Here is a 23,434-nt window from a genome sequence, read left to right on the forward strand (position 1 = left end):
CAAGCTACGTGTTACAACAGCTTGGCTTAGTAGTAAAAGACTGCGGGTACTTTCCTGGCCCGCCTGCAGTCCAGACCTGTCTCCCATCAAAAATGTGTGGCGCATTATGAAGCGTAAAATACGACAGCGGAGACCCCAGACTGTTGAACGACTAAAGCTCTACACAAAACAAGAATGGGAATGAATTCCACTTTCAAAGCTTCAACAATTAGTTTCTTCAGTTCCCAAACATTTATTGAGTGTTGTTAAAAGAAAATGTAATTTAACAGCGGTGAACATGCCCTTTCCCAACTACTTTGGCATGTGTTGCAGCCATGAAATTCTAAATTAATTAAAAATTAAAATAAAAAAAAACATTTATGAGTTTGAACATCAATTATCTTGTTTTTGTAGTGCATTCAACTGAATATGTGTTGAAAAGGATTTGCAAATCATTGTATTCCATTTATATTTACATCTAACACAATTTCCCAACTCATATGGAAACGGTGTTTGTAGATCCAATATGGAGTGGACTCACACTATTATGTTAGATCCACTATGGACTGGACTCTCACACTATTATGTTAGATCCACTATGGACTGGACTCTCACACTATTATGTTACATCCACTCTGGACTGAACTCTCACACTATTATGTTAGATCCACTATGGACTGGACTCTCACAATATTATGTTAGATCCACTCGACATCCATTGCACCGGTCGCCCAGGGAGGGGAGGGGGGGCCCACATCTGCGGTCCTTTCCAAGGTTTGTCTTCGTCATCCCATTGGGTTGTGTTTTTTCTTGCCCTGATGTGGGATCTGAGCCTAGGATGTCGTTGTGGCTTGTGCAGCCCTTTGAGACACTCGTGATTTAGGGCTGTATAAGTAAATTTTGATTGATTTGATTGATACAGGTGTAGTGTGTGTGTAAAACACAGACAATTAATTTTTTTTTATAACGCGACAAGAGAAACCGTAGATTGTTTTAATACATACGCTGACAATTACTAAAATGTGAGAAGAGTCAATCAAAAACACATTTGAGATAAATCCATTTTCACTTTATTGTTTTTAATATTTGTTGTTTATGTGGTTGTGATGTGAGAAAATGTATTGATTGATTCTGTTTGTTTATCAAATAATGATGAAGTTGTTGATTACAATCACACAGAATTACCATGAATTGAATTCTTTGCATACACTTTTGATCATATCTAAACGTGGAAAAAAATTATGAAACTTTTTTTTTTTTATTACATCTTCTGACATTGTTTGGTCTCTTGGTCGCGACAGCAACCAGCCCCCATCAGACAGTCAAAACTCTCAATCGAAATTTAGAAAAAAAAAAAAAAAAGTTCCATCACAAGTAGATACAGATAATCGATATATAGACTTTGATATTCATCTTTTTCAAGAGTACTGGAATAAACACCTTTTTTTATTTTTTTATTTTTACGCGTGATACAAACTATTCAAACCCACAAATGTGATGGTGCAAAAACCAACCCGAGAAATAGAAAAAAACACGTTGAACCCATGATAAGCAAAGTTAGCAAAACTTAAAAGCACCAATCTTTTCTACGCAACTTTGTCACATACAAAGAAAACATTAAGTGCTTGTCGTGTGACTGTCATGTGCCTCTCCCAATATGGCCATATGTCAAGTAAACAAGCTTATAACATTGAAGCTCATTTCAACTATTAGGGTTAACTTTGAACACTTTTTTAATAGGCTCGAAAATACATGAAGAAAAATCTGCTGTAATGTTTTCCTGCGAGTTGAATAAAAGAATGAAAAATAGCAACAAAAAAAAAAAGCACCAAAGGAATGCTAGAAAAGAATGGACTGTACAGTTTGGCGTGAGGACAGAGTCCTAAAGGGCTGCGTGGTGTCCTTGTAAGCGTAAAGACGTACCAGAGTGTAAACACGCACACTAAACATTGCAAAGAGGTGACAGACACACGTTTGTCTGCCGCATGGACGTCCGCACATTGTTTGTTTGGACTTGCTCAGTCCTGCTGAGACACTCTAGTCCTCCCAGGAGCTCCAAGTAAGGCATTCTTCCCCTCCTCCACATCTCCTCGCCATGACACCGCGTCCCCCCTGAAGACATTCCTCCCAGGAATTTCAGCGGATTGAAGTTCTTTAAGTGTTCTTTTTTTTCCTTCAAATCCAATTCCGGTCGTCAATGTTGGGAGGTGCGATTGTGCAAAGTCACGCCGTGTCCGTAACGTCCACACGAAAAGAGCTCGCAAAGCCTTTTCCTCGCTAGAAGAAGCAGAGACAAACATGTCGTCGTTAGCTTCGCTTGTGTGTGTGTGTGAGAGAAGACATAGGCTGTCAAGTTGGTCTAAAAAGCAAGAAAAGGAAGAATAAAAACAGCGCTGAGTTATTGTCTCTCGCTACTCAATGGGGTCCATTATTTTGAAAGGGTCCATGGATAATAAACAGTGTTTCCTCTCCCATTGATGACACCCCCAGTTGAAGTCCTTCTATTGTAAAGGTTGGTGAAAAGTTACCATGGAGGAGCGATTGCAACAGTCAGCTATGCAGCGTATCAACGATCAACACGTACACACGCATCGCAGGTTATGTTATGTCAACAATCTAAAGTTTAAATTTAAACTATGAGATTGGAATGAAGGGGTTAATCGTATATACTAGGGGTGTAACGGTACACAAAAATGTCGGTTCGGTAGGTGCCTCGGTTTAAAGGTCATGGTTCGGTTCATTTTCGGTACAGTAAAAAAACAACAAAATATAAATGTTTTGGTTATTTATTTACCAAATTTGTAAACAATGGCTTTATCCTTTTAACATTTGGAACACTATACTAATTCTTCCCCACGTTAATCCACATTAAACTGCCCCAAGTTGTTGCTTTGATTAAATAAAATGACAAAACCTTTCTTCTACATATAAAAAGTGCAACATTAAACAGTTTGAAGTCAACTCATCATGCTTAATTTATTACAGCATTTGGGAAGCCTGTAGTTGACTTTTATTATGTAAATGTTATATTTTTATCAACATGTGATAGGAGGGACCCTGCCATTCAAAACTAGGCTGCTACATTACTAATGATTAATGTAACTATAGCTGAAAAAATAGTACAATAGCAATAGGAGAGACTATTCATCCCTGAACACAATGGAGTTCAATGAAATAACAGACATTGCTGCCCCTAACACACACGCACACACACACACGCGCGCGCACACACACACAGCAAAATGAGCTAACGTTACGCTAAAAGCTAATTAGCCTTCACCTCAAGCCTATACTGTGAGTTAGCTAAGCTGCAGTTTAAGTTTCTAGACGGCCAACGGGCTCATAGTGACGTTTTTAATAGTTGTGACTAGGAAGTGTTTTTTATCATTTGAGTTAGTACCCTGTCCGCTGCTCCCCTGCTAAACGAATATCTGCTCGACGCTAAAGCATTGACTACATCGCTCTGAATACGCACTGCTGATTGGCTGTTACATCGCTCTGAATACGCACTGCTGATTGGCTTTGTATGTAAACAATCAGATGGTTGTGTGGGCGGGACAATGCTTGCTGCTGAGACAGAGGCAGAAAGCAGAGCAGCTTGTGAAGACTTCTGCTTACAAACTCGTCCGGTACGCCCGTGTGCCGAACCGAAAACCCCGTACCAAAACGGTTCAATACAAATACATGTACCGTTACACCCCTAGTAAATACTGTATGGTCAATTCATTAGGGACAGCAATAAAACAAAAGAGCAGCCACATTTAGCCCCCGTTTACATTAAGCCGGATAAGGTTATCCAGGGTAAATCACACCTAACCTTATACGTGTCCACACACAACAATGGCACCGTTTAAGACCCCTCGTCATAGTCACCTCCAGTGTTGCTTTGTGTGCAAGTTTTAAAATGTAACTTATCTGAACAATATCCAGTGTTGTGGTATTTCTATTAATTGGAATCCAGTGTGCTGTGGGACCCTGTTGTAGTGAATCACACCTGACCCATCATAAATTAATCAAATCTTTGTTGGACACGTAAACAATGTGATAAAGAACATTTTACCTCAATCAAACAAGGGACCTAGATATCTGGTCAGGACACATCTCACTCTTTTGCCTTCACCTTCATTGTCCATTTGTTTTTGGTGTCTTTATATACTCCGGACCTAGACGATGAGTCCGCAACATACATGGCGGACAATAACTGATACAGTCTGCTTTGCCAGTCCAAATGCATTCGCCGTTTTCCTCAACGGCCAGGTAATACAAAGCACACGCTACCTTTTCTTACCACATCCACGGGAGCCCGTATTCTCGTTGTCTCTCCTTTGAAAAATGGACGAAGTTGGCAAGTTTTCTTGTCGTCTGAGAAGTGTTTTATCCCAAATAGCTGCAATAGCTTTCTCTAAAGGTATTCATGTGTGATTTACACAAGCGTCTGTACATGTTGAAGTAGGAGAAACACGGGCATGTCTGGATGACTCGCCTCCATATTACCAGTGGTTACATCCGAGTTACGAAACCGCTTTGTTATGAAGATGGCTCTGGCGTGTTCTTTCTGATGTCACTTCCTGTGTGGGCGTGGTCTTTCTGGCGTCACTTCCTCTCCAAACTCACTTTGTAAACAATCAATAAATCCATACAAAACTAAGTGCCGGAGATTCAAGAAATACACGGCTGATTTACCTGAGTAAAGATTTGTCCGAGGAAGGGGAACTTAAAAGCTGGTTTAGTGTGGCTCAAAATGGGCTTAGGCTAAATGATTATTCGTTTAAGGGGTTAAACGACTTGGTGTGGACATGGCCTTAGTCTCATCTCGTTCCCCCACCCCCTCCCCGCTTCCATGTAGTCTGGTTTCATGCTGGTAATCATTTGAGTCTGGTTCACATCAGCTGCTTACCCCCCACTAACCCCAAACAAAAGAGTGAGTGTATCGCTGACTTGATCAGATTAGAAGTATGGTGGGTTTTTATCCCTTCCACCGCGCCTCTTCTCTCCTCGTCCGCCCCCTCCACACTCAGCCAGCATTGCTTTAGAACGCCGCCCACCCCCACGCTCATTTGCATAAAGGCTTCAGTGATCCAGATAGAGAGCAGAAAGTGAGTGTTGGTGTTCGTGGGAAATGAGTTCTTCACTGAGCTTAAGCACAGTGCAAAGTACTTGTGACTAATTCCAACTTATTCTGAAATGATGACTTTTCTTTTTTTTTTAAATTGAAATTCTACTCCACAATAACCATTAAAAACGATTTTTGCAGATTTTTTTGCAAATGTAAAATAAAAACTGACTGCTGATAGGTGTATGTTGCCTTCATGACACATTTCCATTTAGCTACTGGTGCAAATTTTTGTCATTGTTGGGGCCTTAGGCCCTGTCTACATTAAGCTGGATGACTCCTTAAACCAATAATTATTAAGCCTAAACCCCCTATCAGCCACACTGAACCATCGTTTAAGGTCCCCCTCCTTGGATGTGTATTTTTCGGCTCCTAGCTTTGTATGGGATTATCAGTCTTTCCAAACTGAGTTCGGAAAGGAAGTGACGCTAAAAAGATAGCGCACGACACAGGAAGTGATGTCTTAAAGCATGCGCCACAGCCAGCTTCATGACAACTGGTTTCGTAACTCGGAGCTAACCACTGGAAAGATGGAGGCGAGTCATCCAGACATGCCCGTGTTTCTGCTTCTGTCTGTACGGATGCTTGTGGAAATCACACATGAATACTTTAAGAGAAAGCGATTGCAGCAATTTCGAATACAATACTTCTCAGATGGCAAGAGAACTTTCGAATGTCCAGGTCAGCCGTGATTCTACTTAGCGAAAAACTTTGTCCATTTATCGAAGGAGAAACAACTAGAATGCGGGCTCCTGTGGAGCGTGTGCTTTGTATTACCTGGGCCTACAAGGGAAGACTACGGAAAACATTGAATGCATTTGGACTGGCAAAGCAGACTGTATCAGTTATTGTCCGCCATGTACGTTGTGGACTCAACGTCTAGGTCCAGAGTATATAAAGTCATCAAAAACAAATGGACAAAGAAGGTGAAGGCAAAAGAGTGAAGAGTGTCCTGACCACATATCTGCATTCCTAGATTGATTGATGTAAAATGTTCTTTATCACATTGTTGATATTGCGCCGGCGGACGGAGGAGGAGAGGGGGTCTTAAAGGCCTACTGAAACCCACTACTACCCACCACGCAGTCTGATAGTTTATATATCAATGATGAAATATTAACATTGCAACACATGCCAATACGGCCTTTTTAGTTTACTAAATTGCAATTTAAAATTTTCCGGGAGTTTTTTCTTGAAAACGTCGCGTAATGATGACGTGTACGCTTGACGTCACGGGCTGTTAGGAATATGAGCGCTGCGCACACACACAGCTAAAAGTTGTCTGCTTTAACGGCATAATTACACAGTATTTTGGAGATCTGTGTTGCTGAATCTTTTGCAATCTGTTCAATTAATATTGGAGGAGTCAAAGTAGAAAGATGGAGTTGGGAAACTTTAGCCTTTAGCCACACAAACACACGGTGATTCCTTGTTCAAAATTCACAGAGGTGAAACTTTACTATGGATCAGAGCGGACATGGAACCCAACCGAATGTCAACCAGCAGGTTTCGGTGAGAAAATTGTGGTTAAAAAGTCACTTCTTACCGGATATCAGCTGAGCTTGTGCCACCCATACAGCTGCCTTCGACTTCCCTGAGACACTGCACGTCAATACCCGGCCGTGGACACACACCTCCGACTATCAGGTACTGTTAAACTCACTAAAACACTAGCAACACAATAGAAAGATAAGGGATTTCCCAGAATTATCCCAATAAATGTGTCTAAAAACATATGAAGCCGTCTCAATGCAATCGCGTTTTTTTTTTTTTCTAGTCTGCGGCTATCAATATCTTCAAACACAAATCTTTCATCCTCTCTCAAATTAATGGGGAAATTGTCGTTTTCTCGGTCCGAATAGCTGTTTTTGTTGAAGACTCCCATTAAAATCAATGTAAATATGAGGAGCCATCAACGTGACGTCATCGTGTGCGACTTCCGGTAGAGGCAGGGCTTTTCTCTTAGCACCGTAAGTTCCAAACTTTATCGTGGATGTTCTCTACTAAATCCTTTCAGCAAAAACATGGCAATATTGCGAAATTATCAAGTATGACACATAGAATGGACCTGCTATCCCCGTTTAAATAAGAAAATCTCATTTCAGTAGGCCTTTAAACTACCATCATGTGTCTGAACAAGGATAAGGTTAGGTGGGATTTACCCTGGATAGTGTAGAAGGGGCCGTAAATGCCAGGATTCTCATCAGTTTTTTCATTGAGTTGGGGAAAAAGTTGTGATGTTTTGAGGAGGATTTTTTTCAACAATATTGAATTAAGTTGTGATTTTATGAACTTGTTATGAATGTTTTAAGATTTCCCTGTAACCCAAAAAAGTACATAATTCCAACCACCATTGGAGAACAAATACCGTATTGATGTTTTTACTCATTTTATACCAGACAGACGAAGAAGTCGACACTGAAAAGCAGTAAAAGCACATACTCAGCACTCATTGTTAAATTACTTCCGTGTTATTAGCGATGTCAACGATACACAATGTGGATTCTTACGATCATGCTTTGATTGTCAGAAATGTTGTAGGCATTTTCCCTCCAACTTTTCATGTGAGCAAACGCCAAAACTCCTTGAGCATTCAGTGGCGCACATGTGAGCGACGGCAGACGTGCACACTGTTTTGTGTGCGGCCTAGATTTGCCGTGCGCAGAAGACGCGTGAACAGTGTGCAATTGAACAGGCACGTACCTTAGAGCAGTGTTTTTCACCCTTTTTTGAGCCAAGGCACATTTTTAATGTTGAAAAAATGCGGAGGCATACCACCAGCAGAAATCACTAAAAAACGAAACTCAGTTGACAGTAAGAAGTCGCAATTTTTGGATATGACTTTTAATCATAACCAAGCATGCATGACTATAGCTCTTGTCTCAAAGTAGGTGTACTGTCACCACCTGTCATACCACACCGTGATTTAATTTGACTTTTTTGCCCTTTTCCTGTGTGTAGTGTTTTAGTTGATGTCTTGTGCTCCTATTTTGGTGGCTTTTTCTCTTTTTTTGGTATTTTCTTGTAGCAGTTTCCTGTCTTCCTTTGAGCGATATTTCCCACATACACTTTGTTTTAGCAATCAAGAATATTTCAATAGTTTTTAAACCTTCTTTGTGGGGACATTGTTGGTTGTCATGTCATGTTCAGATGTACTTTGTGAACGCCGTCTCCGCAGTAAGTCTTTGCTGTCGTCCAACATTCTGTTTTTGTTCACTTTGTAGCCAGTTCAGTTTTAGTTCTGTTCTACATAGCTTCAATGCCATTTATTAGGGGCACTCACCTTTTGTTTATTTTTGGTTTAAGCATGAGACACCTTTTTACCTGCACACTGCCTCCTGCTGTTTCCGACATCTACCAAACAATTAACTACCTGCTGGAAGAGCACTACACGGTTACTCTGCCGATATTTAGACGGCACCGACACTCAACAACAACACATCATTTGCAAACTTCCATTACCCAAATAGGTGAAATTAGATAATCTCCCACGGCACACCAGACTGTATCTCACGGCACAGTGGTTGAAAAACACTGCCTTAGAGGGAACGTTGGTTGTAGGTGGAACGTGACATTCCGACCCGAATAAATCCTTTAGATCATCCGTAAATGACGTGTTGTACTTGTATTCACATCGCTGCACACATTTCTCTATTGTATACGTGCCATGCGGCGAAGCGGTTGATCAGCCTACCTAGTTTATGTAAATTACATTAATAACATCCTGTAATTTGATTTCTTATTTCTTCTGATAGACTAAAAAAACAACACCAATATATTGGTAACCAACACGACAGGGTAGACTCAATTCCATGTTAAAAAAAAGTAACAAAAAAAAACATGTATTTTATGCCAGAAAATGTGTTCCGCTTATGTTTATTTTTCTCAGGCTATGTACTAACATCATGTGGATTATATGTACAGACGTGTTATGGTACAAAACTTGTGAATTTGTACTCATTTTAATAATGATAAAAAAAGTTAGGGGGATACAGAATATTTCTGTGCTGCCATAAAATGTGTCCCCCTTCAATTTCCCGTCAAATTATGTACTAACTTCATGTGGTTTATTATGTACATTTTTAGTATCATTTACAGATAAATGTGTACATTTGGACTCATTGTATTATTTACAAAAAAGTTAGTAGGGTAAACAGAATATTTTAGCATATTTCTGTGCTGCCATAAAATCTGTTTACTCTGTTTAACGCTTTGTCCATCTTAAACATTAAACACATTTACTCAAGCACATCAGGAGCATTTGTAAACGGTTGAAAGTAATCTGCAGCGCAAATTTGTGTTGTTAAATGAGAGAAGATGAGATATTATTATCACACTTTAACATCTCTAACGTGTAAATGCTGCCTCTTTGATAGTCCAGCATTGCAAATGGAAATACGTTCTTAATTATCTTACCCTGGGTTGATAAATGTTAAATAAATATATACATGTCACACGTCGACTAAGAAATACATGTTTATGTACTACATTACCCAGAAGGCTTAGCCCTGTATACAGGAACAAGAAGTAGGTCAGGTGTAAGATGTTACAGTATATTGTTACACTTTGTTGTTCCTTATTCATCTACACAATATACAAACAAGTTATGATTAGACAGTTGACGCTCAGAGTCAAATTTGATTGGTAAAAATGATGCTGATTGGCTAACACATTCGAGGAATAAGACACCACTTGTAATGAATCAGTATACTCACGCATACTCGAAGGGTTTGGATAATTAATCACTGGTAAGTATGAGTATGTATCATGGTCTTAAAGTCACAGTGAGTGAAATGTGACAAAGCTTTTGGCCGAGACTTGTTTTGGCTGCACGATCCTGAGACGCAGCAGTTGAGGTTTTCGTCTTATTTAAGCGCTGACATTCAGTAATGAATATGTATTATTACCAAGGTATCTGGGAGGTATGAGAGGTGATGTGACTCAGTGTTCAGACACAGCAACTTTCTCAGACTTTCTGTCCCAAAACAATTCTCTACCATGGCGGTCGTCATGACAACTTAGATAAGATCATCTTACCAGTTGGTAGAGCATAAAATAAAATTACACACACTTAACAGGGCTCATCCTGACAGAGATGGACAATGTCCGTGTTTGCAATAATCCATCTGCATGTGACCCTCGGTAAATAAATCATGTTGACCATCTTGAATGGTCTGATCCTTAGAGCTGTTCAACCAAAAAACGCGGGATATACTTTCATCACCACTGCGTATTATTTCACGTACAATCATGAATGGTTGCAGACCTAAACACTTGGCGAGCAGAAAGGTGTATTTGTAGTGGACTGCCTATAAATAATGTTGTATTTTTCCATGCCATCATAGCAATCATGCCTAAAAGAAAGCATTTAAAAGTAAGACTTAACTTTACAAAATGTGATAGCTCGATGCTAATTTATATTGGATATGCCATACACGTGCTACCTATTCGCATTAGCAATTTTACAAGGCGATTTCAATACTTTCAAATGTGTTAATGGACACTACATATTATAATCAGTTGTCTGGATAATTTTTTGTTCTGTTAGTTTGACTACCTCAGTTCTGTTTTCAGCACCCCTTTGTTTGTGTTTTGGTTTCCAGGGGTACTGATTAGTTTCACATGCCTTTGATTAGCAAATTTTCCAACAGAAAATCTCCAGGGGCAACCATTTTCCCGAATTTCTCTTGATTTCCACCCGGACAACAATCTTGGGGGCGTGCCTTAAAGGCAAATCCTCTCTCACTTGTAAAGGAGACTATTATATATGTCAATGTTATCCATATGTTTATCTATAACCCATAAAGTAGGCAGGCACGGAGCTATTTCTCAGCTTGTGTTTATTCCCGCCGGCATGTTAATACACTGACACACAACATCCGGATTCCCATCATGTATTGCTTCAAAACTACGGCAAATAGTAATGTCCAAAAACATAACAGAGACGAAGCAGAAGAACGAAGAAAGAAAAGACATGGCGACGACGAGCAAGAAGAAGTATGCTTGCAAGTTCCAAAATGATTGGAAAAAAATAATTTCAGTTCATCCAGGACAGCTCAAAAGGGAAGGGGTATGCTGCCTGCAAAATGTGTGGATCAGACATCTCCATTGAACACGGTGGCCGAACGGATATACTCATTCATGAAGGGATTTTATAAATAAATATTTATATATATAAATTAGGGCTGGGCGATATTGGCTTTTATTAATATCACAATATTTTTATGCCATATATCGCGATATACGATATTCATCTTGATATTTTTCCTTAGCCTTGAATGAACACTTGATGCATAAAATCACACCAGTATGATGATTCTAAGTGTCTACATTGAAACATTCTTCTTCATAATGCATTAATATATGCTCATTTTAAACTTTCATGCAGAAAGGGAAATTACAACTAAGTCAATTGACCAAAACTGTATTTCTTAAATACTCTTTATTCTCTCGCGGGTGACCTTTCACATGAAAGAACAAATTAGTAGTGCTGATACCTTTTGTAGTAACACTTCTTCTGCATACTTTGCATATTGCTGTTGTGTGATGAATATCTTCACGCCTGAAGCCAAATCACCGCCAGATGATGGACCCCCTGCGTTTTTTTGGGGGCATTAATTGTTCTTCCTCCATTTGTGATCAGTTTCGCACCTTCTCTCACTTGTATTGTCACTCGCTCCGCTACGCTTGCACCAACTGCCTCAGCTAACATTAGCCATGCTGCTACTTCTCTGGTTGGCGAGAGCGTATGACGCTACACGCGCGACAGTATGTGACGTATGCAAGAAGGCGGGTTTGTTTTACGTCTCTGTGAGAAGGAGAGGCGAGAAGGAGTGAGAAACGCCTGTAGTGTAATGCCCGCAGCTAAAAGCAATTGCGTGACAACGTATACTCGAATATTATGATATAGTCATTTTCTATATCGCACAGACACAAACCCGCGATATATCATTTATATCGATATATCGCCCAGCCCTAGAATATATATATATATATATATATATATATATATATATATATATATATATATATATATATATATAAGAAATATTTGAAAATATATACACCCTCTGCTACCCTCCCCCACCTCCCAAATTTGGAGGTCTCAAGTATGCTGATTAGTTTTCAGGGCGCTCACCTGCTCCTGGGCACTAATCAGAGAGCCACATATTCCTGTCTTTCGCCACACACTGTCTGGCTGTCTTATTTGCTTCCACACAACAGTTACGATTCCAGAGCTAAGCTTTGTTTTTGTTTGCCTGTTTTTGTACTAAGCTTTCACGCTAGCTACTTCCTTAGCTTACGCCTGAAGCCAAATCACCGCCAGATGATGGACCCCCTGTGTTTTTTGGGGGGCATTAATTGTTCTTCCTCCATTTGTGATCAGTTTCGCACCTTCTCTCACTTGTAATGTCACTCGCTCCGCTACGCTTGCACCAACGGCCTCAGCTAACATTAGCCATGCTGCTACTTCTCTGCTTGGCGAGAGCGTATGACGCTACACGCGCGACAGTATGTGACGTATGCAAGAAAGCGGGTTTGTTTTACGTCTCTGTGAGAAGGAGAGGCGAGAAGGAGTGAGATACGCCTGTAGTGTAATGCCTGCAGCTAAAAGCAACTGCTTGAGAACGTATACTCGAATATTATGATATAGTCATTTTCTATATCGCACAGACACAAACCCGCGATATATCATTTATATCGATATATCGCCCAGCCCTAGAATATATATATATATATATATATATATATATGCCTACATATATATATATATATATATATATATATATATATATATATATATATATATATATATATATATATATATATATGTATATATATAAGAAATACTTGAAAATATATACACCCTCTGCTACCCTCACCCACACCGCCCAAATTTGGAGGTCTCAAGTACGCTGATTAGTTTTCAGGGCACTCACCTGCTCCTGGGCACTAATCAGAGAGCCACATATTCCTGTCTTTCGCCACACACTGTCTGGCTGTCTTATTTGCTTCCACGCAACAGTTACGATACCAGAGCTAAGCTTTGTTTTTGTTTGCCTATTTTTGTACTAAGCTTTCACGCTAGCTACTTCCTTAGCTTACGCCTGAAGCCAAATCACCGCCAGATGATGGACCCCCTGCGTTTTTTGGGGGGCATTAATTGTTCTTCCTCCATTTGTGATCAGTTTCGCACCTTCTCTCACTTGTAATGTCACTCGCTCCGCTACGCTTGCACCAACTGCCTCAGCTAACATTAGCCATGCTGCTACTTCTCTGCTTGGCGAGAGCGTATGACGCTACACGCGCTACAGTATGTGACGTATGCAAGAAGGCGGGTTTGTTTTACGTCCCTGTGAGAAGGAGAGGCGAGAAGGAGTGAGAAACGCCTGTAGTGTAATGCCCGCAGCTAAAAGCAACTGCGTGAGAACGTATACTCGAATATTATGATATAGTCATTTTCTATATCGCACAGACACAAACCCGCGATATATCATTTATATCGATATATCGCCCAGCCCTAGAATATATATATATATATGCCTACATATATATATATATATATATATATATATATATATATATATATATATATATATATATATATATATAGGTATATATATATATATGTATATATATAAGAAATACTTGAAAATATACACACCCTCTGCTACCCTCCCCCACACCTCCCAAATTTGGAGGTCTCAAGTACGCTGATTAGTTTTCAGGGCGCTCACCTGCTCCTGGGCACTAATCAGAGAGCCACATATTCCTGTCTTTCGCCACACACTGTCTGGCTGTCTTATTTGCTTCCACGCAACAGTTACGATTCCAGAGCTAAGCTTTGTTTTTGTTTGCCTATTTTTGTACTAAGCTTTCACGCTAGTTACTTCCTTAGCTTACCTTCTCGTGCGATCAACATGCTAGTCTTTTTGTTTCATAAAAAATTAATAATTTTCTCACCTGCACCTTGCCTCCAAAGTTTCCTGCTGCATCCTGCGCATAACCATGCAAGTACGTTGTTACACTACAATTGAGATGCACGTTACAATCAAACAGCTGATGCGCAATAAGTGGCGCCGTCTCTTCGCCTTAAATAAATGTCTTGCCGCCTCAGGTCAAAATGTTTGAAGTTGATCGAGTACACTTTACTATACCCATAAAACATATATATTACAAGTTGACAAAAGGATCTGCAATAGTGGAGAAATCCGCTGAAAAGGGACAAGCGACAACAATCGTAAGATATCACCTTTCCTCTTTTCTGTAAACCAGTGTTGACGAATTACAAAACGAGACGCTTAATTGTCAGAAACAAAAGCCTACCATATTTAATTGTGTTATTTAAATAGGTGGTACAAGTTCAGAAGATATCCAATCACAGTTTTTTTAATAGCTTACTATTGACAGAGGGTGGGAATTAGCAGAGAAGGTGGGCCAATTCGATGCTTTTCCTTCTGAGATGGGGAAGTTCAAGTTGAACGTCTCGCTGCAGCGTCAAAACATGTGAGGCCGCAAAAGAGTTGAAAATCGAGTTGAGATGGTCGGAGGGTAAATGATCAATTACTAATGGCAAAATCGAAAAGGGATTTGAGTCCACGTGAGGAAAGCAGTGACTTTGATGAAAAACCATTTCACACAGGAAGAGGTTTCGGAGTAGCTGATCAAGCAGCAGTGAGAAAAATAAAGCTGTGCGAAAGAAGACTGATAGGAAGGACGAATTCAAATTAATAATAAAATTCAAGGAAGGGCAGGACATTAAAAAAGTAGGGCCAAGTGCACCTCTGTGGTGTAACAAATGCAAGAAGTATGTACATGTAGCGGCTTATTGTAAAGTGGAACAAACATGTGTAAGGTGTGGGAAGGCCATGAATATGCAAGTGTGGAGCAGATGTGCAAAAGAAGTGTGACAATTGTGGCGGAGCACACGGGGTTGGCCACACAGACTGTCAGGCAAGAAAAAATGCAGCTGAAATACAGAAAATAAAAACTGCCTCTATCATATGTAGAGGCAGTTAAAAATTGCAAAGAGATAAAGTTGTGGACATGTGTTGTAGAATATAGGTGACCGCGCTAATTGTTAAAAAAGAAATCTGTATGTTTCATTGCTGAAGTCATAAACTGTACATTTCAAGCTAAGCATAGTGTAAGTCTGAGAAATCAGCAATTATAGTGAAAAGTGCAGTTCGATATTTGGACATAAAAGACATCACCAGTGAGTAAGTACATGAAAAACTTAAAAAACCGAGAAAGGGGAGAGAATGAGTTACTGTATGTGGTAAACCTCAAACCTAAGATTAAACAATTTAAGTCTAAGTGTGTCTAGTGGTCAAGAAGTGAAGCAAGTCATTCAAAAACGGAAAATTCGGCAAAAAAAGGAGCATTCATTTGTTGTAGGTGTTTTTTTTTTATTTAAATTTTTTTTGTATATAAACTTAGATATGTGTTTGTGTCAAATTTCTGGATAATTTTTTTTTTTTGGAGGGGGAATTGTTTCTATATATAGTCCCTTGAGGAAAAAGCACTATATAAATATAATTCACTTCACTTCACTTATCTGTGGAAATTATTGGAGAATACAGTTTAAGGCATGTTGCAGCTGACCTGAGGATACAATAGTTACAGAAGAATGGTTTTGTATTATTCATACGACTACTGTACTTTTCAGTTTGGTAAATATGGACTATTGTGTGTGAAGCCCTATAGGTTAAATTCAGTCTAAGAATCAGGCCATCAAGTTAAGATCAAGGTAATGGTTGATAAAATGTGGATGAAGGATACTTTTTTTTTTTACATTTATTTTGCTTTAATTTTGTAGTTTCCCTCTTGAGAGATTGACACCTTATTGTGGCTTCTTCAGGTGGGACACCCATGTTGATGCCCATAAAGTACACCCAAAATTCTAATTTGAATAAAGCAGTCAGGACCACTTTTTAATTGTACACACAGATTTAGTAAATACATACCCACTAGTAGGACATACTAGTTTATAGATTGCACACGCATTTTAGTGTGTGGTATTTGGAGCTAAATAAATTAGGCTCTTACTGTAGCTAACATTCAAATTCCATGAAGGCAATGCTTTTACTGTATTAGCACAGAAAAATAGTGCTGGGATGATGGAGTAACGTGTACACATGATGCCACCTTCACATTTCTGACTGCTCCCTCACATATGCTTGCCAAGAACCATATGTAAGTACAATACTTACAGTGTAAACACTTTCTAGGACTCAGCAAAAGACAAGACTGGCAAAGACTACTTTCTGATTATGGCAACTTACATAGCACAAACTGAAATGAATGCATACTTGCAAATCATATTCAGAAGTGTAGGGAAACAAAATATAACAACTGGACAGTACAGTTGCATTATCAGCGCACTGTTAAATATTTCATAAACAATTATTTTATTATCAAACAAATGTTCATTAATTACCATTACCATTTATGAAAAGTACCACAAATCTACATGTTAAGTAACAGTATTGATTACCAGGGACCATGAAATTCTACTGAATCAGTACACATTTCTACTCTAAACACAAGAGACATTTGAGTCATGAACAAAGTTCACAAACACCTGAATTCTGAGCATCAATAGGACAACACAAGTAGGTTGTTACATTAATTTCATTTTCACCAACGGGTGTCCTGACAGTTTTTCACTTCCAATATGATACCAACATTGGAGTCTTGAGTTTTGGCCAATACCGATATTAATCCATTATTAGCACAGATCCTAGTACTTTTGTTTTTATTATTTTGTAGTTTGGAATGTTAGAAAAGTTTGTACCAAGTGAAATTAGTCAAACAGAGAACAATTGGTCGGTATGAAAACACTAACATGATAGATGTATGCTTTAGAAGTGGAGTGTTAATTTATGTTTGACCTAATTCATTAAGTCATGCTCATTAGTCGCAGTAAGTTGAAGGATGCGGACACGTTTGTAACTGGTTGCTTTCTAATACGTTTCTGCCTTGGAGACTGTGTATGTGTAAATAACTATAGTGATTTAATACTTGTTTATATTGAGAAATGTTATGTCTTAGACTTTATTGTTAAACAAAAAATGTTGGCTTGTGTGCTATTGGGTTGGGAGAGCAGCAACCTGAGGGTTACTGCTTCGATCCCCGGCTTCCACCACCCTAGTCATGTTCGTAGTGTCCTTGAGCAAGACACTTCGCCCTTGTTCCTGATGGCTCGTGGTTAGAGTCTTGCATGAATGTGTGTATGAATGGGTGAATGTGGAAATAGTGTCAAACCGTTTTTAGTACCTTGAAGGTAGAAAAGCGCTATACAAGAATAACCCATTTACCATTTACTGTGCACTTAGCTGTTGTGTAGCTGCTAGCTCCTTATAGTCTATGATATTACCTTTTTTAAATGACCTGACTAAAATACAAGAAAATAACACCCTTGTATGCTTATTGGAGTAGATTTTGATGTTTGTTTTTCTGCTGATACCAATAACGAATCGGGACCCCCATATTTTCACCAAACAATTATTGCATGAAGGATAAATTAGTATACATGCTTGTTTAACAGCAACATTAGTGTGTATCAATTTGATTTGAGATTGAATCCAATCCATATAGTCTGCCTTCTGCGTTAGTCACAATCATATGAATAATGCTATTAAAAACATTATTACACTCATACAAACAAGCAAGATCATCAGCGGCAATGTTTCCTCGAGCAATAAACAGTGCTTTTATTTTCTAAGTCATGACAGGACACTTTTGTCTGGATTACGTGTAAACATTTTTTATTCATTATACTAAACTTTAATTTTCCTGAAGGAACTCTCCTGAAGGAATCAATAAAGTACTATCTGTCTATCTTTATCATTTGCGTGTCATTTTTGTATTATTATGTATATCACGTAAGGCTATATGTTATATGTTTCATAATTATTTAGACTTTGTGGATCATTCCCGGGTCTTTCTATTATGAACGTTGCAAAATGTAACGGTGGAAGAGCGATGGCGTGTTTGTGTTGATGTTTGTAAGCCACGCCCCCAACGCTGCACAGGAAATCACCCAGCAAACGAAAAGAGAAGTACTTCCGAGAAGGAGTGCTTTCTTTTCCAAGACAGTTTGGTATAGAGTGAAGAGTGAAAGGTGTGGAGCGCTGCCAAACCGTTAATTAAAAGGCAAGAGGAAACATTTTTCCTGCTGTCTTTCCCAGCATGCTGTGCTCTTCAACCAGCAGCAGGACTTTGACAGCTGATAGTTTCATCTCGCTGTGTCTGCTGAAGACAGAGGACACTTCAGGCGCTGCTTGACAGAATTATAATCAGGTATTATCACCTAATCAAAGACGCTTCTCTCTGGCCTTCATATTAAACTATAGATATATTATTTGCACACTTTTTATTCAAACTTTGAATTGTTTTTTTATCCTGACTGCAACAAATGTCTAATTATTGATAATGTGGCATTTCTACATCCATTACAAATCACTTATAATAATAAACTTTCTGCCTGCTGAGAATTGATGTCTTTAATTCTTCTTCACAACATAGCAACCTTGCTTGCATGCAAAGAGTTGACAATACAAGTCAGCCATCATAAGCTAAAATGAAATGCCTAAGTCACATGACTTTTCGGAATTGTGTTGCTATGGAAACAGACAAAAATGCACTGAAGAAGAAAGTTATGGTAATGCATCAAATGAAATGTTGTTATGACGATGTCTGCATTATATATAGACTTACGGTGTTTTTTATAAAACCTTGATGGAGGGTTTTGAAGTTCTTTTAGAGGGCTTTGACGGCTACAACAGTGACTCCCATTAGCCAAATCTTTAAAGCGTTTTTTATCATCTTTAGATCCTTAAAAAAGACAAGTGTGTTCTTGTCTCTCATAATGATTGTGAACGATAGGCAAAATCCCCCCTAAAAGTGCAGTTCCCTTTTAACATAAATGTCTCGAATAAGAACATAAAACAGTTACTTATAATGTTCACTCATGGGATGTTGTATCTTTCAGCACCTGTGCTCTTCTCAGAATAATCTTCGTTATGTTGCAATGGTTCTAGACTGCATTATATTTGTTAGGAGCCAAGTTGAGCGCTGTATAGTGTCAAGTAGATTTACAAACTTGACCAAGTTGAAGGAACTCTCCTGAAGGAATCAATAAAGTACTATCTATCTATCTATCTATCTATCTATCTATCTATCTATCTATCTATCTATCTATCTATCTATCTATCTATCTATCTATCTATCTATCTATCTATCTATCTATCTATCTATCTATCTATCTATCCATCTATTCTCCGCTTGGAGCCAAAATCCTTTACAATATATGTGACATGCGTGCTTTATAAGATAGCATTAACTTTTAATAAATCAATTGCAATAATGCAGGAGCTTAGGCTTCTTCTTCTTTTTTGTTTTATGGAAATTTATTACCAATTATATGCATTATTAACAGCTTAACCTAGCCGGTAACTAGTGGTCGAAGTAGCAGGGTGAGCAAGGCAATGTGTCACTATGCCAGAAAAGTACTTTCTCTGTTTTAGCTCTTACAATACCAAAGTCGTTATTGCTTGGTTAATATGCAGGTCATGTAAATGGAGCGTTGTTGGCGGTTTTTGGATGTATTTTTAGAGGGCTTAACAGGCATAATTGATGAATCCCCATTACCTGCATTAATAGCCATTGTGAAAAACAGCTGGTACGAACAAGCTGTTTTTCACTATTTTAAGCTCACAGCAAAAAGAAAAACCTATGTTTCTGTCTCACAAAAAGGATTGTGAATATTGGGCAAAATTCCAGAATTTGATATCATAATCATAATTATCAGTGACTGAGCAGGAAGGGCCTGGAAATACGTTTGTGGTAAAATTTCATATGAAGGGCTCTGTCATTCATTAATTAACATTTAATAGGTGCGTCTTTTTGCAAAATGGAACCCTATACACAGCTGTGGCCGTTTTTGCGATTCGAACCCTCAACCTCCTGACTGGGAGGCCAACAGGTTCCCACTAATAAGGTGTTTTTCAACCACATCCATGCAGTGATTGGTCATTTAGTTCAAGACAGACACTCCACTCTGACAAGACACCAAGAGAGGGTCAAATGTTAAAATTAATTTCATGCTTCCTTCCGGCAGCTAATCCACAGAGAAAATTGAATTTAAATGATTTTCTTTAGAGCCTAATGGGATCAGCAGATGAGAAAACAGGATACTCACTAAACAAGATGACGATTTAGGCAGAAAGACTTTCGAGTCTTTCTTGTCTTTGGTGCCGTGAAGATGATGATGGTGGTGATGATGATGAAGATGTTGGTGTTGTGTCTCCTTTCCAAAAGTGAAGAAGGACTTATTGGTGGTTTGTTCAGAGCTTGGAAGTACCTCTGTGTCCGGGACCGAGTCCATACCCGGCACATGGAGGTTGCTGCGGTAGTCTGGGCCCTGCCGCCCATCAGTGGGCATGAAGCTCGGCATCCAGCAGCGATCAGAGTGACCAAGTGCTTTACACTCTTCCGTACAGTTGGAGAACAGATCAGCGCCTGGAACAAAGTCAGCACAACAAATTGTTACAAACATGTTAATTGCTTTCTGTACTTGTGAACTTTAACCATGCTAATGACCCGCACTGAACATACATGTACATTGATTGCTTGTGGTTGGTGAGCTGGGAATTGATGTCCCCTACGTGGTTTGCCTGGTCTGGTGATTGGGGGCGGAGCAGCGTCGCCCATTCCTTTTTGCAGCCCCTCTCAAGCTCCATCGGGTTGGATGGGATGCGTTGGTTTTCATCCAGGATGTGTCTGTACACTTTGCTGCATTCATCTTTCCATCTCTCTCCCCTGTGGAGGGGGTCCGGTCCGATCCGGTGGCCATGTACTGCTTGCCTGTGTATCGGCTGGGGACATCTCTGCGCTGCTGATCCGCCTACGCTTGGGATGGTTTCCTGCTGGCTCCGCTGTGAACGGGACTCTCGCTGCTGTGTTGGATCCGCTTTGGACTGGACTCTAGCGACTGTGTTGGATCCATTGTGGATTGAACTTTCACAGTATCATGTTAGACCCGCTCGACATCCATTGCTTTCCTCCTCTCTAAGGTTCTCATAGTCATTATTGTCACCGACGTCCCACTGGGTCATTATTGTCACCGATGTCCCACTGGGTGTGAGTTTTCCTTGCCCTTATGTGGGCCTACCGAGGATGTCGTGGTGGTTTGTGCAGCCCTTTGAGACACTATTGATTTAGGGCTATATAAGTAAACATTGATTGATTGATTGATCTATCCTGACTTGTCTTCCAGTTCCTGCTGCTGAAAAACATCCCCACAGCATGATGTTTCCACCACCATGCTTCTCTGTAGGAGTGGTGGGCCTGGTTTCCTCCAAAAATGACGCCTGGCATACACGCCAAAAAGTTCAATCTTTGTCTCATCAGACCAGAAAATGTTATTTCTCATGGTCTAAGAGTCTTTCAAGTGGATTTTGGCAAAACATGTTTTTACGAGAGAATGGCTTCCTCCTGGTCTTGTGCCATTCAGGCTTGATTGGTGGATTGCTGCAAAGATGGTTGTCTTTCTGAAATGTTCTCCTTTCTCCACAGAGCAATGATGTAGCTCTGACAAAGTGACCATCGGGTTCTTGGTCACCTCCCTGACTAGACTAAGATGTACAGAGAGACACTCTGGATGAAAACCACGACTTTCCATCCAAACCTGATGAAGCTGAAGAGGTGCTGCAAAAAGGAACACGCAAAACTGCCCAAAGATAGGTTTACCAAGCTTGTGGCATTTTATTCAAAAAGACTTCAGACCGTAATGTTTGCATAAACAAAGTACCGAGCAAAGGCTGGGAATTATTTAGTTTTAATACATTTGCAAAATGTTTAGAATAAACATTTTCAAATTACCAATATGGGGTTTTGTCTGTAAAGTTGAGGAAAAAAATGAATTTATTCCATTTTGGAATAAGGCTCTAACATAACAACATGTGGAAAGGTTGAAGCGCTGTGAACATTTTACAGATGCACTGTATGTTACAAATAAAAAAAAATAAAAACAACTATTTTCATATGTATCCATCTATTCATGTATTTTCTACCGCTTCTCCCTCTCAGGGTTGTATAATTGTACATAAAATATAGATTTTTTTTACGACTGGACTTCCTGTAGACAAAATATGTTTTTATTGCTCCATATGTTTTGGCTTCTAGATCCTTCGTAGGCATTTTTTCTTCTTAATCCGCTTGTTGTGTATTTGTGTCTGAGTCCTGTTTAAGGCTAAAATCTGTACTGTCCAGTTCAAGCGATCTGCAAGTAATCCCTGAATACAGTCTGATTATGCTCAGACCACTGGTAGCCCAGTGTGTGTGTGTGTGTGTGTGTGTGTGTGTGCGTGTGTGTGTCAGCATAAGGGGAATTTGCTTTGTTACAAAGCGGATTAATTTGGCTTGCCGTCACTAACAGCTTGGAAAAGTGCCCAGGCTTCTAACAAGAAGACTTCCTGATTAAATATTAACCAACATGCCACAAATACAACATCACATTACATTTTCATGTGGGAGGAAACAACTCACGCTGCTGTTGGGGGGACGGAACACGGAAGCAACACACTGGTTGCTGGCCTACAACGTCAGTGCATGTGAACGTGTGTGCAGCAGTGCATTGTGAGCAGCAAAATTAAAAGAATGAACACGAAGCAGAATTCATTATTAAAAAAAATGGCGTGTTAAAATCAAAATGGGGCATGAAATGTTTCATTTGTTCTCTGAGCACACAAACACACACACACACATGCACACGCCCCTAATTTTAAGCTTTAAATTGCTTGTGATTTGAAAGGTTATTCATCTATTCAGTTATTTTCTTTTAAAACAGTCATTTCTAAGCACACAATACTAATACATATATAATATAGTTTATATTGTGAACACTTTAAAAACATGTAAACAGCCTTTTCTCATTAACATTCATTCAGAATCAAAAGGATTCTATTAAAAAGTGGTAAAACACCTGACATACAGTACTTAATACAATACTTCGATATCATGTAATATAATAAATGCAAAAATACATATATCTATATACTTCAACATTATGGTAAGAACTATGGGAGACCGGGTTTTCTGCTCCGCTGCTCTCAGTCTGTGGAACGCTCTAGAGCCCCTGACCACCTGAGGGCACCTTAAAAAAGGCTAAAAAAACCCTTCTTTTTTAAAAAAAAAAAGGCTTTTTTTATAGATATATGCATACTAGTTCTAGCTGTTAGGCTGTTGTAGTTTTTATATTTTATTAATTTTTATTATCTTTTTATTATTATTGTTTTTATTTATTTTTTTTTTTTTTAAATACAATGTAGCACTTTG

At 39.1% G+C, this 23,434-nt stretch overlaps 1 protein-coding gene across 3 annotated transcripts in view; it reads right to left on the reverse strand.

Annotated features, from left to right (window-relative positions):
• Nucleotides 1-1,026: 1,026 nt before the first annotated feature.
• Nucleotides 1,027-23,434, reverse strand: part of pcdh10b (protocadherin 10b) — a 46,573-nt gene continuing 24,165 nt past the window's right edge. The window contains exons 4-6 of one of the 3 annotated variants that reach the window (XM_061901566.1): nucleotides 20,486-20,617; nucleotides 20,298-20,405; nucleotides 1,027-2,256 (exon numbers count right to left, since the gene is read on the reverse strand). In XM_061901566.1, coding sequence (XP_061757550.1) covers nucleotides 20,314-20,405; nucleotides 20,486-20,617 — 224 coding nt within the window. In that variant the 3' untranslated portion in view covers nucleotides 1,027-2,256; nucleotides 20,298-20,313. Of the gene's footprint in view, nucleotides 2,257-4,257; nucleotides 4,647-20,297; nucleotides 20,406-20,459; nucleotides 20,618-23,434 lie in introns of those variants that run through there. The other 2 variants (XR_009806905.1, XM_061901567.1) reach the window with 2 other exon arrangements.

This window comes from Nerophis ophidion, linkage group LG05 (genome assembly GCF_033978795.1).
Source record: "Nerophis ophidion isolate RoL-2023_Sa linkage group LG05, RoL_Noph_v1.0, whole genome shotgun sequence".
Taxonomy (NCBI): domain Eukaryota; kingdom Metazoa; phylum Chordata; class Actinopteri; order Syngnathiformes; family Syngnathidae; genus Nerophis; species Nerophis ophidion.